Source organism: Myotis nattereri, assembly GCF_964212035.1.
Source record: "Myotis nattereri genome assembly, chromosome: 11".
Classification (NCBI taxonomy): domain Eukaryota; kingdom Metazoa; phylum Chordata; class Mammalia; order Chiroptera; family Vespertilionidae; genus Myotis; species Myotis nattereri.
This window is the reverse complement of record NC_138086.1, coordinates 83,365,202-83,383,000: the sequence shown is the minus strand read 5'-3', so window position 1 is coordinate 83,383,000 and position 17,799 is coordinate 83,365,202. Positions and strand designations below refer to the sequence as shown.

The 17,799-nt window shown below is 61.3% G+C and overlaps 1 protein-coding gene across 1 annotated transcript; it reads right to left on the bottom strand.

Moving 5' to 3' along the window:
• Window positions 1–1,783: 1,783 nt before the first annotated feature.
• NPC1L1 (NPC1 like intracellular cholesterol transporter 1) lies at window positions 1,784–17,289 on the bottom strand (the record flags this gene model as incomplete). Its single annotated transcript, XM_081101671.1, has 19 exons — window positions 1,784–2,924; window positions 3,038–3,200; window positions 3,365–3,478; window positions 3,601–3,832; window positions 3,970–4,120; window positions 4,747–4,802; window positions 4,921–5,047; window positions 5,569–5,693; window positions 5,871–6,061; window positions 10,625–10,714; window positions 10,956–11,093; window positions 11,451–11,578; window positions 11,684–11,798; window positions 12,274–12,456; window positions 12,633–12,761; window positions 12,889–13,061; window positions 13,198–13,298; window positions 14,729–16,239; window positions 17,236–17,289. The coding sequence occupies 19 exons, from the start codon at window positions 17,287–17,289 to the stop codon at window positions 2,740–2,742; spliced, it is 3,966 nt and encodes a 1,321-aa protein (XP_080957797.1). The 3' UTR covers window positions 1,784–2,739.
• Window positions 17,290–17,799: the final 510 nt, after the last annotated feature.

Sequence of the window (17,799 nt, the reverse complement as noted above, 5' to 3'; positions counted from 1 at the left end):
TTCGGTCCGCGCTCGCTCGGTCTCGCCGCGGGCAGCACTCGGGCGGCCTCGCCGCTGGTCCCGCCCCGCCGAGCCGCGCCGCCGGCCTCCCCGGGCGGCCTCCCTGAGGAGGGGACTTGGGCCCCCAAGTGGCTCCTAGACGCCCGAGGGCCCGGGGCCCCGCTGCTGAGGGCGCCTAGCGGCCACCTTGGAAACGGGCGGATGAGCGTGCGCGGCGGCGTCACCCGACCCGGCGCTATCACGTGATCTGGCGTTATCACGTGGTCTCTCCCGCGTCCCCGTTTGCTCTGGTGGATCCAAGGGAATAGGTGTGCGCGCGCCCAAGGACGCCCGTCGCGCGCGCACACACACGTGTGCCAAGGGCTGCAGGGTAAACAAACGGCGGTCCGTCCTGTGTTGACATGCTGTCAGTCAGATGGGGCGAGCTCGCAAGCCCCAGAACCACGTGCTTTGCCCTTCAGTGCCTGTTGCCAACGAAGCCCCTGAAAGAGCTGCGTGCGGTGTGCCTGCTGGAACAGGCAGCTGCAGGAACGGTCATCGGGGCGGTGCCAGGGCGGTGCCAGGGCGGGTGCAGGGGCCCAGAAGCAATGACGCCCCAGTAGCAATGTGCACATTGAGCACCCAGATCCTGGTTTCTAATCCCACATGCAGAGAAGGGTCCAGGGTTCCTTGGAGAAATGGCTGATTCTAGGTCTGGGGACCCTCTAATAGTGCCAGGAAGTAAGGACGTGCTAAAAACAAAAAACAAACAAAAAAACACCTCACCATGATGGGCATATGACAGGGACCCAGGAGTCAGCTGAAAGGGCTTCCAATGGCCAAAGCTGGAACCATGTGACCAACAAATGAACAAGGTAGTTTTATCCTATGACCGAAGTGCCACTTGACTGTATGTGGGTCCGTGCTGATACATGTATACCCAGTGTCCTCGGAATGCTGAGCCCTGCCCTCCAGGAGCCGGAACGTGCCTCCTACCCCTAAGTGTGGGTAGTGCACAGGGACCTCCCCCTAAGGAACACAGCCTGGAAAGGGGGGAAGGAGCACCTGTAGGGAGGAGACGCCTGACAGACACAACCTCAGCCAGGTGACCAACATCACACCACAGTGATCAGCCGTGGCGACAGTACTGCCCTGATACGGTGTGCTGAGAAGGTCACCCCACCTTTGCGGTCTTCCTCCCCCAAATCCATCACCCCCGTTTAATCAGGAGAGAAACACCAGGTAAACCCCACTTCAAGGGATTCTACAATACACCTGACCAGTCCTCCCAATTGTCAGGTCATCAAAGTCTGGCCCTGCCAGCATGGCTCTGGTTGAGTGTCGACCTAGGAACCAGGAGGTCACGGTTTGATTCCCGGTCAGGGAACATACCCAGGTTTCAGGTTGAATCCCTGATCGAGGCTCATCTGAGAGGCGACTGATTGATGTTTCTCTCTCTCAAATCAATGGACACATATCCTTGGGTGAGGAGGAGTAAATAACAACTAATAATAATAAGGAACACTCCAGTTGCCCGCCAGCAGTGGGCGCCTCCTTGCCCCAATGCACTTGCTTCTCTGGGTATTGCCTCCCTCACAGGCTTTCACAGAAAGCGAGCAGCTGTGGGTCCCTGCGCTGGCCAGGGCCTCCATGCCTCCTGGTTGGGGAGAAGTTGCTCCCTGCTCCTGAAAGGGCGCACGGTGACATGACTGCCTTCTGGAAGGGGGAAGGGAAAACAAACTGAAATCTCCCCAAGTCACCCTCCCACACGTGCTGTGCCATTTACAAAAATTATCTTCTTTTTAGTATATTTTTATTGATGTTAGAGAGAACAGGAGAGGGAGTGAGAGATAGAGACAACAATGATGAGGAAGAATCATCGATCAGCAGCCTCTCTCACACCCCCTACTGGGGATCGAGCCAGAAACCCGGGCATGTGCCCTGACCAGAAATCAAACCGCCACCTTCTGGTTCAACACCGGCTGGGCTACAAAAATTATCTTAAGTCCAGAGGCAACCAGAATAGGACATGAGACACAAACTCCATTTGTGCTCAGCAGACATACTCTTCCTCCTGTGCACGGCACTGAGCAGGGGCGTCCTCGGCTGGTGCTTCTCCACGGAGGCTGAGATTGGGCTGGGTTGAGCCGCGCCAGCGCTCCAGGCCTGTCCCCGGGCGCTCACAGCCTTGAAGACACACGGCAGCCTTGACTGGCAGCAACCACCTCAATAATCGGTGGAGCTGGAGGCCACACTGAATGGCACTTTCCAGTGGGACCAATCCATGACCAGCGTCCTTTCCGGGACACCCTCCCGGGTGAGGTGCACTGTCTGCCCCCCCCACCCCACGCGGCTGCCTGCAGGGTGGGTCATGCTCTTGGTTCTCAGGGATACTGGACAGAGCTGAAGACTCACGGACACCAAGTGGGACTTTGTTTCACTGAAGGGGAGGTGGGTGGAAAGGGGCAGCTGTGGCCGAGTCTGAGTCGGGAACCAGGCCAGCCTGTCTGTGTCTGGACCCCAAGACCCAGGTCCCGGGAAGAAGGAGGCAAGTGTGTGCTGACCAAGGCTTGAGTGACTTGGAGCCAGGGACCTGCTGCCAGGGTGGAGGGTGCCTGGGCACCTGGTGGTCAGAGGGAGTCCCAATGTGAGCACCCCATAGGCAGAGCACCCCCTCCAGGACCTGGGGGAGGGGGAGGGAAGCAGGTCATGGTCCCCATGGGAACCCTCTCGGCCCTTGGAGCCTGCACAGAGCTCTGCTCACTGGGGTGGAGGGTCGCCGAAGCTGACCCCACTCTCGGCAGGATGCTGGAAGCCGTGGTTGACGTAGGTGCCGTTGGCCCAGCTCACCGGGAAGGAGTGCTTTTTGCAGGAGGCTTTCCTGGCCGCAGCCGCCTCCTCTGCCCGCCTCTGCTCCAACACCAGAGCCATGTTGATGTCAGGCCCTGCAGAGGGACAGACAGAGGAGTCGTCACACGCCTTCCCTGCATGGGTGCTCCCACACTGCCTGGGGCTCCTCCCGGCGGGGGGGCGGGCCTGCGGGAGGGGCCTCACGCACCCAGGTAGCTCAGGATGACCGGCAGGAAGACCAGGCCGTGCAACAGGCCCAGCAGCGTGATGAGGAGGTTGAGGCGGAAGAAGAAGATCTGGATGAGCTGGGCCTTCGCCAGGCCCAGGATGAGGATGCCGGGCAGGTTGGTCATGGCCACGCCAGCGAACACCTAAGGCCACACACAGGTGTCAGGCTGGGCACGCAGCAGCTGGCGACGGTCCCTGCGGCCGCCCGCCCACTCACCGCACTGCCCATGGCGACGGTCCCTGCGGCCGCCCGCCCACTCACCGCGCTGCCCATGGCGACGGTCCCTGCGGCCGCCCGCCCACTCACCGCGCTGCCCATGGCGACGGTGGCCTCCTTGGCCCTCTCCAGCCGGGTGGGCTTGGTGCTGACTGCAAAGGACCGGGTGATGTGGGACACGAACTCCACAGAGATGCCCACGGCCTGCGGGCAGAGAGGGGGCATCAGCCTCCACAGGGCCTGGGTGGGGTCTCCGCCAGGCCAGCGGGCAGAATGGGGACCCTGAGAGAAGGGGCACGCTCCAGGAGGCCCGGGTCTGCGGTTACCGTGACCAGGTTGATGAGGGACACGGCGTTGTAGCTGATGCCCCACAGGGCCATGAAGCCCACAGTGTCCACCAGGATCATGATGATGGAGAAGAGGTTGATGAGGCCGGAGCGGAGGTCCATGCCCAGCAGCAGGCAGCAGACGGCAAAGGTGGGCACCAGGCAGAGGCTGAGCATGAAGAGCCCCTCGGGCACCACCGTCAGGTACTGCTCGTAGAACACGTTGGTGATCCTGGGGGTGCAGGCGCTGTCACGCGGCGCCCCGCCCCCCACACCCACCTCAGGAGGAGGGCACAGCTCAGCAGGGGTGCGGGGCGGCCTTCCCCAGGTCCCGCCCTGCTGCCCACCGCCCGCCCGCCTGGGCCTCACGTGTAGGGGAAGACCTCGAAGGCCGGGTCGGTGCCCGGCACCTTCCGCAGGCTGGCAGTGATGTTGGCGGCCAGGGCCCGCGCCGCCCGCAGAGCCTCTGTGTAGTCCTGCGAGCTCTTCAGGGGCTTATGGTAGGCCATGAAGCGGGAGGCTGGCCAGCCGGGGGAGACAGCGGTCAGAGCCCGGGGGGGGGGGGGGGAGACAGCGGTCAGAGCCGGTGCCAGGCGCCCCAGGACCCGGGGGGGGGGAGACAGCGGTCAGAGCCGGTGCCAGGCGCCCCAGGACCCGGGGGGGGGGGGGGAGACAGCGGTCAGAGCCGGCGCCAGGCGCCCCAGGACCCGGGAGGAGACAGCGGTCAGAGCCGGCGCCAGGCGCCCCAGGACCGGGGGGCGGGGGGGGGGGACAGCGGTCAGAGCCGGCACCAGGCGCCCCAGGACCCGGGGGGCTGGTTCAGGGCCCTGCTGCCACTGTGTTTGGGATTCGGAATAAACTTTGGGCAAAGGGCCTGTGGTTGGGTGTGGACTGGCCCTGCCTCTGATGGATGCAGCCACAGGGGTCTCCCGTGGAGCCATGTTGCTCTGAGGGTTGGGTGTGGGGAGGCAGAAGGTGAAGTGTGAGGTTGAGGATCTGAGTGACTGTCAGTCTCCAAGGGGGTGACTAGAAGCCCCCATGAAGGAGGAAGGAGAGAGGATTGGATGGAAGGAGAGGAGCCTCCTGGAGGCTCAGGGCCCTGGAGCCGCTGACTCACGCCTTCCCACCAGGCCCGGCCACACTTACCCAAAACCTGGCCGTCGCGGTCCAGCTTCACGGAGGTGCTGTATGCTGCCAGGCCCCTGGGGTGGGCCGAGTAAAGGCTTGGTTGGGGTCAAGGCTCCCCCAAGACCCCCTCCCCCACCCCCCTCCCTGCACCACCCACTCCACGCCCCCTGCGGACACCCCACGCAGGCCTACCCTTTGGGACACTTGATGTTGGGCGCGTCGCCGAGGAACCAGGGAAGGTACTTGTGGAACTGGTCCACCGATGGCCGCACGGGGCCGAGGGTGAAACCCACACAGTTCTTCAAGCAGGCCAGCGAGTCTGCAGAGAGGGGGGGTGAGGAGCGGCGCCCTCCGGCTGCTCTGTGCCCCTCAGGCCCAGGCACCTGCCCCTGCAGGCAGCAGCCGCCTGCGTGCCCAAGAGCACACTCTGTTTCCCTCTAACTGGGGGGGGGGGCTCTCTCCATCATGGAAACTGCCGACCCCTGTGAACGGATGAGGAAGGGAAGTTTGGGGCAGAGAAACAGCCCACGGCCTACGGGGCCTCCCCACCTGCAAATGCAGCTGCTCCGGGGCCGGGGCCACCCGGGCTCACTACCCTCCCCCGCTGCGTGAGAACCAGCGTGCCCCAGAGCGTGGGCACAGCTCAGGAGAGCGTGTGAGTGCCCAGTGTCCAGCCCCCTTGGGCTCGGGCACCCACACGTGTTCTGAGCCTGGCTCCCATCCCAACTGACCCTTTAGGAGGGTGTGAGGGGCTAAGGGGGTTTCCCCAGTTCTCTCCTTTCTCTCCCTCAGTTTCCCCAAGTTGTGGGGGCCATGAGCCCCCAGAGGCCTCTCACTCACTGACAGTCGAGGGGCAGAACTGGTCCTTGTTGGGGCCAAAGGCATAAAGGCGGCAGCAGGAGGATGGTGTCAGCCAGTCAATGAAGTCATCCACCCAGGAGGAGGCGGGGATGGCCAGGTAAGACCTGGGGGTCGGGGAGGAGCTCAGGGGGCAGGGCCAGAGGGCAAGTGGTGGGTCCTTCACATGGCCCCACCCGCAGCTGGGCCTCCCCAGGCACAGCAGCAGGTGGGCAGCAGGATGGGGCCAGAGGGAGTGGGGGACACAGACAGGGGCGGAGGGCGGGGGGGAGGGGGACACTCACTGCTCGGGGAACTCGGTGGCGTACTGGATCTTCTGGGTTAAGGAGAAGCTTTCGCAGCCGGCGCTGGAGCAGATGTTGTTCATGCCCGCCGTGCTGGAGAAGTTGTAGCCCCCAGTGGTGACAAAGTAGACCGGGGCCCCCACCTCAAAGTAGCGGTTCAGAAAGAGGAAATAGTCGAGCAGGTACGAGTCCTGGAATGGAGGACAGTCCATGAGGCCCGACCAGAGGCATCACAAGGGGCTCGCTCCCACTCCCACTCACAGGGCACTCACAGAGGCCCCTGTGGGCAGATGGGGACCTGTGGGCACCATCAAACAGACCCACACACACATCATAGGCGTCCCAGAAGGAGGCAGAAGGATTACATGCAGAAATAATGGCCAAAATTTCCCAAATTTGATGAAAGATAAAACATCCAAGCAGCTTAACAAACTCCAAGAGCCCTGTCCAGTGTGGCTCAGTTGGTTGGAGCGTCATTCCAAACTCCGAAGGTGGAGAGTTCAATTCCTGGTCATAGCATATACCCAGGTTTTGATTTTGATCCCCAGTCAGGGTGCGTGTGGGATCTCTTTCTCTCTCTTCCTCTCTCTCTCTTCCTCTCCCCCCCCCCCCGTCTTCCTCCCTCCCTCCTTCTCTCTCTAAAAAATAAAACAATTTAATAAAATAAAATAACTCTAGAGACCCACACCAAGTCACATTATAACCAGCTGTTGGAAGACAAAGACAAGGGGGGATTCTGCAAGCACCACGGTAGAGGAGGCCTGTGACCGACAAAGATCCTCAGTGGCATTAAGCACATGCTCATCAGAAGCCTTGGCGGCCACGGGGCAGCAGGTTCGTATGTTCAAAGTGCTGAAGGGAAGCGGACTGTCCATCACGAATCCTCTTTCTCCCTTTTGCCTCGTTGCTACAGAGAGAGCAAGAGGGGCCACCAGCAACGGCCAGGCCCCCGTTCTTGCTGCGTCTGCTCAACCCGCCAGCGTCTGACCCGGACGTACGGCCTCCACAGGTGCCGCCAGTGTGTCCGTCAGGACGCGACGGACATGGGATTCATCCGTTGGACTAAGTGAACTTCCGTGAATGGGTCGTTCAGGACATCCACCTTATCACAGAATGCTATTTCTTTGTACATAAAATAATTTAAAAACCCTTCAAATAAAAAATAAAAAAGAATCCTCTTTCTAGCAAAACTGTTCTTCAAGAACGAGGGACAAACTGAGGCACTCCCAGATCAACAAAAGCCACAGGACCTGCGCCAGAGATGCTATGGGAGCCCTTCGGGTTGAAGCAAAGGCCATAGAAGGAACTAAAAGCCCCTGGAAAGGCAAACACAGCCGACCCTTGAACATGCAGGGGTTCGAGGTGCCCACCTCCCACCTAGTGAAAATCCCCAAAACTTAACTACTAATAGTCCACCATTGACCAGAAGCCTTATCAATAACAGCAGTGAATTAACACATATCCTGTATGGTGCATGTGTTATATACTGCATTCTTACACTAACGTAAGCTGGAGAAAAGAAAATGCTATTAAGAAAGTCCTAAGGGCCTGGCCAGTGTGGCTCAGTGGTTGAGCATTGACCTATGAACCAGGAGGTCACAGTTCAATTCCCTGTCAGGGCACATGCCTGGGTTGCCGACTCGATCCCCAGTAGGGGGTGTGCAGGAGGCAGACGATCAATGATTCTCTCTCATCATTGATGTTTCCATCTCCCCATCTTCCTTCCTCTCTGAAGTCAATAAAAAATATATTTTAAAAAAGAAAGAATTGTGCATGTACTTAATGCTGCTGAAATGTACATTAAAAATAACTGCCCTGGATGGTTTGGCTCAATGGATAGTGCACTGGCCTGTGGACTGAAGGGTCGGTCCCAGGTTCGATTCTGGTCAAGGGCATGTGCCTTGGTTGTGGGCAAATCCCCAGTAGGGGGCGTGCAGGAGGCAGCTGCTGATCGATGTTTCTCTCTCATCGATGTTTCTAACTCTCTATCTCTCTCCCTTCCTCTCTGTAAAAAATCAATAAAATATATTAAAAAAAAAAAAAAAGAACTTGAAGACAGTCCCTCACCGGCCAGGCACTTCCTGGCCTCAGGGACTGAGCGCCTGTGGAGCCCACCCAGCACGGGCTCTCGCTGTCTAGACCGTCTCCGGGGGCTGCCAAGGGCTGCCAGCTGGTGTTTTATCTTCCCTCCAGGCTGGGGATTAGCAGCTTTCGCGATAAGGCCATTCTGAGCCAAACTGGCTGTGTTTGCACAAACAGTGGCGTCAGCTCACCCCTGCCTCTCAGGTGCGGGGTGTCTTCTCCTCCTCACAGGAAAGGCCTTCCTGACACTTCCTTCCAGGCACCTGTTCGGACAGACCTCCTGCCCCTCGGCGATTCTCTTTATGGGTCCGGGAATTGTCTGAGGCAGAAACGCTTCTTCTGTTATCTTGGCATTTCTTTAGGCCAAACCTCTTTCTAAAAGGACCCGACCACCCCCTGCTGGCAGGAACTTCTCCAGCTTTGGACCCTTCTCCTTCTTTTCGAGCTGTCCTGCGATGATTTGCTCTCCACGGCCAGTTGGAGTCCACAGGCCTTTCTCACAGCCACCTGCAGCCCGGAAAAGCCCTCTTCTCAGACTGGGAGCGCGAGGTTTTCCCGCCGCAGGTGCAGCTGCAGCGACGGCCCCACAGACTTCCTCTCGTTCCTCACCCTGGTCCCAGCACTGGACTCTTCCACGTAGTGAGATAGCGGGCAGCGACGCTGCAGACGCTGGGGCAGAGCTTCCGTGGCACCAGCCGCAAACGGCTCCCCTTGTCCATCGACGGCACATAGCAAGCACTCCAGCCTTTTCTTCCGACGCCGTGACGCCCCTCTGCTTCTTGGGACACGTCACACATCACGAGCGGCACTTTAATACACCGAACCTGCTGACATGTGCTTAGCCTGCTGCCTTCAACGTGCTCAAACACAAGATCCAGACAAGGGCTGGGGGACACTGCACCGTGGCGTGCTGGCTCTTTACCCTCATATTCACCTGTCCGACCAGGAGCACATCACTGGCCCAGGGAAAGATCAAAATTCACAATTTGAAGTACAGTTTCTACTGACCGCGTGTCACCTCCACACCACTGTAGGATGAACGATCTTAAGTCAGGAACTGTCTGTCTATTAAAAGGATGATACACCATGATCAAGTGGGATATATTCCCAGAAAATACAAGGATGGTTCAATGCATGAAAATCAACCAATGTAATACACCACATTCATAGAATGAAAATAAAATCAGATGACCATCTCAATTGACACAAAATCCCAAATCTTTTATGATTAAGAAAACAAACAAGCAAACCAAACTCAGGGCCCTGGCCGGGTAGCTCAGTTAGTTAGAGCATCATCCTGATACACCAAGATCATGGGCTTAATCCCTGGTCAGGACACACAGGGAATCAACCAATGAATGCATCAATAAGTGGAACGACAAATTGATGTTTCTCTCTGTCTGTCTCTCGCTCTTCCTCTCTCTCTCTCTCTAATTAATCAATTAAAGAAAAACTCAGCAAAGAAGAAATATAGGAAAATTTCTCAACATGATAAAGGCCATATATGAAGACCCCACAGCTAATATCATACTCAACAGTGACAAACTGAAAGTGCTTCCTCTAGGACTAGGAACAAGACCAGGGTGCCCACGGCCACCACAGTCATTCAACAGAGTATTTGAAGCTGCAGAGCAAATAGGCAAGAAAAAGGAATAAAAGACACCCAAACTGGAAAGGAAGACGTAACAAATGTCTGTTCATAGATGATAAAATCTAGAATTCCACTAAAAACCTGTTAGAATGAATAAACAGGTTCAGCAAAGTTGCAGGATAGAAAACCAACAGGCAAAACTCAGCTGCATTTATTTCATGAACAATGAATAATTTAAAAAAGAAACCCGACCTGATTCAAAAACAGGCAAAAGACTTGAATAGACAATTCTCCAAAAAAAATACATAAAAAGAAAGTCGACATCATTAGTCATTAGTGAAATACAGGTACAAACTACAATGAGCTACCACCTCACACCAATCAGCATAGCTACCATCAAAAAAGAGGGGCGGAGAGCGGGGCGGGCAGAACACAGTAAGTGCTGGCCAGAATGTGGAAAAATTGGAAGCCTTGTGCGCTGTTGGTGGGAATGTAAATCGGTGCAACTGCTAGGGAAGTAGATGGGAGAACCCTCAACAACTTAAAACAGAACTACTGTACCCAACAAGCCCACCTCTGGGTGTTTATCCAAAAGAATGGAAAGCCGGGACTCATCTGGACATTTGTGTTCGTAGCAGCATGATTCACAACAGCTAAGACAAGGAGAACCCATGTCTGCATCGACGGATGAACAGCTGAACAAGATGTGAGATGCGTATGTGAATGTGTGTGTGCATAGATATTATTCGCCTTAAAAGGAAGGAAATGCTGACACCTGGCACAACACGGGTGAATTGTGAGGACATGACACTGAGTGCAATAAGCCGTGACAAAAGGAGAACTAGTGTATGATTCCACTCACATGAGGTCCCTAAATCAGAGATGGAAGATGGAATGGCGGTGCCAGGGCTGGGAGGGAGAGCGTGGGCGTGAGTGGTTCATGAGGACCTGGTGTCCGTTTTGCCAGACGAGGTCTCTCCCTGCCCACTCTGGAAGGGTCCTGCACCCGACTACACAGGCTGCCCCGCCTGCCGTGTCTGGATCCCCCGCCCCGAGGCCCGATGCCCCGTGCACAGCTCACCTTGGGCAGGGCCAGCTCCTGGTCCAGCCCCACACTGATGTGGCACATGAAGTAGAGGCCCACCCCGAACAGGGCCAGGAACAGCAGCACCTGGAGGGAACCACGTGAGTCACCGGCACAGGCTCCCGCTCTCCCGACCTGGGTCTGGCTGGCTGCTCTCAGAGGCGTCCCAGCTGAACCTGAGTCCCCGCTGCCACCCCAGCCCGGGCTTCCGCACCCGCACCCGGACCTGGGTGAGCTCTCCACAGCCAAGGACCGCCAGGTGAGGGTTGGGCTGAGCAGCCCCCGCCCCGCCCGGGGTGAGGACCGGCTGCCCGCCCCCCCCACTCACCACGACCATGCGGGTGACCTGGTGCAGCAGGAAAGGGGCGTAGACCTTGCGGAAGAACCGGAGCAGGTGCCCCTCGCGTTGGCTGGGAGCGGGCAGCTCCTGGGTGCGCAGGCAGCAGCAGACGTCCAGCCGGGAGGCCTGTGGAGGCACCGTCCCAGGTGGCCCCCAGCAGCCCAGGGCCGCCACCCTCCCTCCCAGGCCGCACAGGCCAGCAAGGGCACTGCCCGCGGGCACTTTCCACCGGGGCCGCGTCCCTGTGCGCTCTGTGCAGAGGCAGCAGCTCCCTCGGCGCCGAGACCCTGACCCACATGCACTTTGGGAAGTTTGATCCAAGTCCCCAAAATGACCAAAACAAAACTGCTTTTCTGTGGGACAGGGGACGACAAGGCCCACACGTTCCCCACAGCGTCCCTGCCCCAAGCCCACTCCGAGCCTCTCTACAAAGTGAAGGCCCCCTCCCCCACCCCGTCCAGAATGGGCGAGCGGGTCCCCCACCTCCTGCCTCCTGCTGTCCAGGGACACCAGGGCCACGAAGGCGGACATCTGCAGCAGGAAGTCCAGGATCAGGGCGAGGCCAGAGGTCAGCGCAAAGGTCCGCACGGCGGGCATGGGGGTCAGGGCCCCTGGGGGACAGAGGAGACTCAGGACACGGTGTCTGCTCACAGGTGCAGGGGGGCTGCCCGCACCCCGCTGCCCAGGCCTGGAAGTGGGGGGCAGGGGCTTCTCACCCAGGAAGAAGCAGACGGCCTCGGAGACGCTGCACAGCAGCATGCTGGGCCCCACGCGACCCAGCGCCCGGCCGATGTGCGCCTCCCGCCGCTCCCCAGGCCTCCGGGGCAGCCTCTGGTGAGGGGGGGACAGCAAGGACGGGGTCAAGGGCTGGCCAGTGGGTGGGCAGGTGCCCTCCCTCCTGCACAGCATCACCCAGAGTCCCGGCTGAGCCTGAGGGGCAGCCGGCCGACCTTCCCAGCCCCCCCTTCTCAGCCTGGCCCAGAGGGATGCAGGGTGTGTTTTGGGGTGTCTGTGGCATCCTTGGCTCAATGGCCTTTGGGACCTCAACATCCACCAACAGCAGAGGCTAAATCAACTGACTCCCTCCCCTGGACGCTACCTGGTGCCCCCACGTGCGGCCTGACACCCTACAGAGGGCACCTGGGCGAGTGCAGGTGACAGAGTGGTATGTGGGCGACAGACCCACAGCAAAGCCTCTGCAGGGATGAGGACAACGTCAGGGGGGGAAGCCCTGGAACCACACGGGGCATCTGGGGGGAGCACCCAGGAACCCACCTGGGGGTGTCGGGCAGGGCGCCCCACTCACCTGGTACTCCAGGACGAAGATGAAGATGTTGTCCGCCCCCACGGCCAGCACCAGGAAAGGCACCACTTGCAGGACCACCAGGGAGGAAGGGACGCTCAGGTAGGCGAAGAGGCCCATGGCAGCCATCACAGCGCCCAGCACCACGGCCACCCCGCCCAGGCCCAGCGTGACCTTGGCGTCCACCTGCAAGGGGATGGGGTTAGCCTCCCGTGCAGGGCTGGCGATGGGCCCCCGTGGGTGCCGGGGAGCGCACCACCCCCGGGGAGCCTCGGTGGGGTGTCCCCTGCAGCCAGGCATCTGGTTGGAAGGTATTGATGCCCTCCTGCGCCCCCCCAGCCCCTCCCCGCACCCCCCCTCACCAGCATGCGGCGCCAGCTGGTGTAGCTGCCCAGGGCCAGGGAGATGTACAGGAAGATGACCAGGTAGCTGATGGCAAAGATGGGCAGGTCCTCGGCTGTGGTCCGGCTGATCTCGTCCTCCAGGGAGCGCTGTGGACACACCCACCAGCCCACTGACCCTGGACCGTTGTGGGTCACTCAGGAAGAACCAGATGGGGCCACAGGAAGCCCCCCCAGCCACGTGGGGTGTCCCCGAGCCGGGGACCCACGGCCCTACCTCCGCCATGAAGGTGACCTGGAGCGTGCCGGCCATCTGCTGCTGGAAGGCTCGCATCTCCTCCAGGAAGGCCCCCTCCCAGAGCCGGGCCTGGGCCAGCCGGGGGTCGCCGGGAGGGTAGTTGTTGAGGGAGAAGGTCAGGATCAGGGCCTCGGCCGCTGAGTAGTCGTTCCCTGGGAGGAGACGTGCTCAGACCCCTCCAGCTCACCTGCCCGCCTCCACCTTCTCTCTGAGTCACTGTCGAACCCGCACCCACTTCCCTCTCAGCCCTCACACCCCCCATGCCACCCGCCCAGGTGACCCACTTACCTTTGTAGCCCCCCACGGCAAGAAAAGGGAAGACGGGGGCCCCGTAGTCAGCCATGCAGCTCAGGGCCAGGGCCGTGCCATCCTTGAAGGTGAGCGGGGCGCTGGGGGGAGAGGAAGGACTTCCCAGGACCCACTCCCGCCCCTGCCCCGCCCCCGGCCCAGTGCCAGTCCCGACCCCTGGTCAGAACTGTGTCTCTGGCTCAGTGCAGTGTGAGCTCACACACCTCCCCCTCCAGACCTCCAAGCCCATCACCATCTCATCCCGGACGAGCCTCACACCTGGTCCTCCAGGCCTCACACCTGGTCCCCTGGGTGGGGCCCGATGATGCCCAATCCTGACCACACCCAGAGCCGCACCGGCTCACGCGCCCTCAGCCTCCTCCTCCCTCCAGGCCCCAGTGTATCTTTCTTTCCTGTGACAGTTTGCGGACCCAGCGACCTGGGGCCAGTCTCTAGGCCTTCAACAGCTCTTCCGGCCAGCGATCACAGGCGCCTGAGCGAGGGCTCTGGGAGAGGGAGCCGTGGTGACCAGCTGTCCTGGGGGCAGGGGCTGCATGTGACCTTGAGCAGCTCCCCACCCTCCCTGTCTCTCAAAGAAGAACAATCGGACCACCCACAAGTGGTTGTGAGCTTCCGGAATCAAAATGACGCCAGTGTGAAGGTGGGGACCAGGCCTGAGCTTCCCCGGACCTGGAGCCAGGAGGGCCCCTGAGGCCCAGGTGCAGACCTTGGGGAGCAGCTCAAACCCGGTGCGCCCTCCATGCAGGGGCCGAGGGTCTGCAAGGTCGGAACTGCTTTCCCGAGACCTCCACGCCCTTTGCTGTTCACCCTTTCACTCTTGAGTGTGTGAAGTACAACAGGCCACGGACGTGGCTTCTGCACCACATGGCCGCTCACAGTTAAGAAAAGACCACAGGCCTGGCTGGTGGGCTCAGTGGATAGAGCAACGGCCTGTGGACTGAAGGGTCCCGGGTTCGATTCTGGTCAAGGGCACATGCCTAGGTTATGGACTCAATCCCCAGTAGGGGGTGTGCAGGGGCGCCAATCGATGATTCTCTCTTATCATTGATGATTCTATCTCCCTCTCCCTTCCTCTCTGAAATCAATAAAAATACATATTTTTAAAAAATCAATGGAAACATATCCTCAGGGGAGGGTCAACAAAAAAAAGAGAAAACCACTGGCTGCAAGTGCAGTTACCCAGAAAGGCCGCACCGCACGCCTCCCTCTCGCGAGGCCGGACACCCTCTCCGCGCAGGACCACACGCTGGGAGGCAGCCCCTGACACGCAGACAGGGCAAGGACGCTCCCTGCTCCCAGGAGCCCACCAGGGCCACCTGCGCGCCTGCTCCAGCGAGCGGGTGGGACCCCACCAGGGGCACACGGCCTGAGACCGGGACCCCAAGGAGCCATGAGGCATCTCGGTGGCGGACAGCCGCGCCTGGCCTGGTCCCGGAGGGAGGCCGCGCGCCCGGCCGCCTGCAGCCACAGGGGACTCACTTGGCCCCGCCTGCAGCCGTGGGGGACTCACTTGGCGCAGTAGAGGAAGTGGTCCCTCCAGTCCACCTGGGCCGTCTGCCCTGTGAGCGTCTGGTTGGCGGTGAGCAGCAGGCGCGTGCGGTTGCTCTGGAAGTACTGCAGGAGGCTGTTGACGCAGCAGTCGGTGAGGCTGGCGTTGTTGGGGTTGAGGGGCGCGTAGCAGACGTCCCGCAGGGAGACGTTGCGCTGCTCCTGGGGCGACCACACCTGCAGGTGCCGCAGCCGCTCCTGCAGCTCCAGCAGCGCCAGCAGCAGGTCCGTGCCCAGCACCCCCCCGAAGGTCTTGGGCCCCAGCAGCAGGGAGTCGTACTGGTAGCTGGGCCGGCTGGGCGCCGTCAGGATCACCTGGTTGGTGCGGAAGAAGGGCCCAAAGTGCTGGTCGTGGAATGCCTTCTCCCGCCGGGCCTGGCTGTTGGGGGCCGACCACAGCTCCACGGGGTCTGTGGTCAGTTTCGTGAAGGCCAGCCCTCCGGCCAAGGCCGCCACCACGGCCGTGGACACCAGCAGGACGGTCCACGGCCAGGAGGCCACCCACGTGCCCCAGCCCTCGAAGCAGGTGCTGAGGAAGGTGTGGGTGGAGAGGCTGAGCGTGTTGGAGACGCTGGGGCCGGCCTTGGGGTCCCGGGTCCTGGAGAGCAGGCGGGTGCCCACGAGGAAGGCTGTGAGCACGGCCAGGACGGAGCACAGGATGAGGATGAGGGCCAGCCCGCCCGCCAGGCGGCCCAGGCGGAAGGTGGCGTCCAGGGCCTCGGGCCGGGCGATGGCGGGGCAGGACGCTGCGCAGTCCTGGCAGGAGCAGGCGGCCGCCCCGCCCTGGGACTGGTTGCAGGGGGTGAGCTCCGCGTCCAGGGGCTGCATGGGGCTCCCTGCGGCCTGGTCGGGCTCCCACAGGTGGAAGGTGATGTCCAGCGGGGCCAGGCCATTGCTCGTGTCGCCCTGGTAGTTGAGCCAGCGCTGGGCGTTGCAGAGGGCGGAGCCATAGACCCCGCACATGGCGCCCACGGCCAGTGTGGCGGCCGCTGGGATGCGCACCCGGCTGCAGGAGTCGTAGGTCCGCTCGGCGAAGCTGCGCCGGTAGAAGGCCTCGTAGGCCACCACGGCCGGGGGCTCGCCGGCCCCCCGCACAGCCACCCGCGTCACGTTGATGAAGGTGCTCTGGTCGGGGCTGCAGGTGTTGTGGCAGTGCAGGCTCACGAAGTTGTCCGCGCAGGCGGGGCAGCGGGTCAGCAGCGCCTTGGTGATGGCCATGCTGCTCTCCAGCGACAGCAGCTGCTTCCGGGAGCAGCAGGCGAAGGTGGTGTTGGGGCCGGCGTAGAGGCGGGGGCAGACACGCTGCAGCAGGGCCAGGTGGTCGCCCGTGACGCGGGGGGCACGCGTGTTGTTCAGGCAGGACACGTTGGCCAGGCCCGCCAGGCTCCCCGACAGCTCGGGGTTCTTTCCGCACTCGTCGTAGAAGGCGCAGTAGCCGGGCTGGTGGATGGGCGTGTACGGCTGGGCCTGGGCCTGGGGAGCAGGGCAGGCTCACCAGGGGCCCCGCACCCTCAGCCAGGGGGACTGGGGACCTGGGCTTAGGAGGGATGCAAGGCCCGGTGGGGGGTGGCCATGGCAGCTACACACGGCTGGGAACTGGGGAGCCCTGGGGGTGCAGAGGACTCCGGGTGGTATCTGGGGGTGATGGGCTTTCATCAGGTCACTGAAGAGAGGGAGGTGAGCCCTGGCCGTGTGGCTCAGTGGTTGAGTGTTGACTCATGAACCAGGAGGCACAGGACAATCCCTGGTCAGGGCACACGCCTGGGTTGTGGGCTCGATCCCCAGTGGGGGGTGTGCAGGAGGCAGCCGATCCATGATTCTCTTTATTAACGTTTCTCTCTCTCCCTCTCCCTTCCTCTCTGAAATAAATTAAAATATGTTTAAGAGAGAGAGAGGGAGGGAGGCAACCCAAGAGACGTGCATGTGGCAAGGTCACAGGTCAGGGACGACTCCAGGGGGTCGAGTGGTGCCGGCGCTGAGCACATGGGCACCATCACCAGTGCCATTGGCCACCACGGTGCCCAAGCCGCAGGCCACACGCAGGCAGGGGCCCCTGGGGCATCAGTGCCCGGCTTCCCTGCCCTCCCCTCCTGGGGCCCGAGCCTACACCCTCCTCCCAGGCCTGCAGTGAGTGAGAAACAGCAGCGGCAGCTGCCAAGTCCACGGTGGGAGACTCAGAAGCCACCGCCCACCTCAGGCCAGGGCGTCCACAGCAGCCCAGAGATGGGAGGCCCCTGGTCACACCCAGGCCAGCGGCCCCTCCGCAGCCCTGTGTCCAAACAGCCCCTTGGCCTGGAGACTGGGGCAGCCCAGGACCTCCGCCCACACCCCTCCTCTGGGCGCCTGGGATTCCCCGCCTGTCCAGAGACCGGATCCCCGAGGCCCAGGCCCTCCCTGACTGTCACCAAGGACCCCCGTGCCCAGGACTCGAGAGGGGAGGCCCCAGCAGGGTGCAGGCGCCGGACTCACCGCCTGCAGGAGCAGCACCCAGAGCAGCCAGCCCCGCGGGCGGGCCTCTGCCATCCCGGCGCCAGGAAGGGGCGAAAGGGAGCTGAGGCCACGGACAGTCGGGCTCAGCGAAGGGCTGGGTCCAGGGGGCACCAGCAGGGCAGCCTCCGGCCAGGGACAGCCTGGCCTGATGGTGGGGGACCAATAGGGCCGCCCAGCACCTGCCAGGGCTCCCGGGTTAATGATCCACCGCCCGCCCCGCCCCGCTTGGCCCACTCTCTCGGGGGAGCGAGGGGACGGAGGTACAGGGTCTCCTGTCACCCCCTTCCTAACGCCCCAGGCCGAGGGCTGAGGCAGCTGGGGACCCGCACAGCCCCACACTTGCTCTCCCACCCCCACGCGGCCTGGACCCCCATGGCTCCAGCCCCCCCTTGGGACCAGGCGGGTCCTGGCTGGGCACACCCTTGCACTGTCACCCTTAGCAACTGTTGTTAATTAATATTAACAGCCCAATAACAGGGGACACTCGGGTGGCGTGATGCAGTGACATCGGTCTCCTCCTCTGGGCGGAAGGAGGGGTTTGCT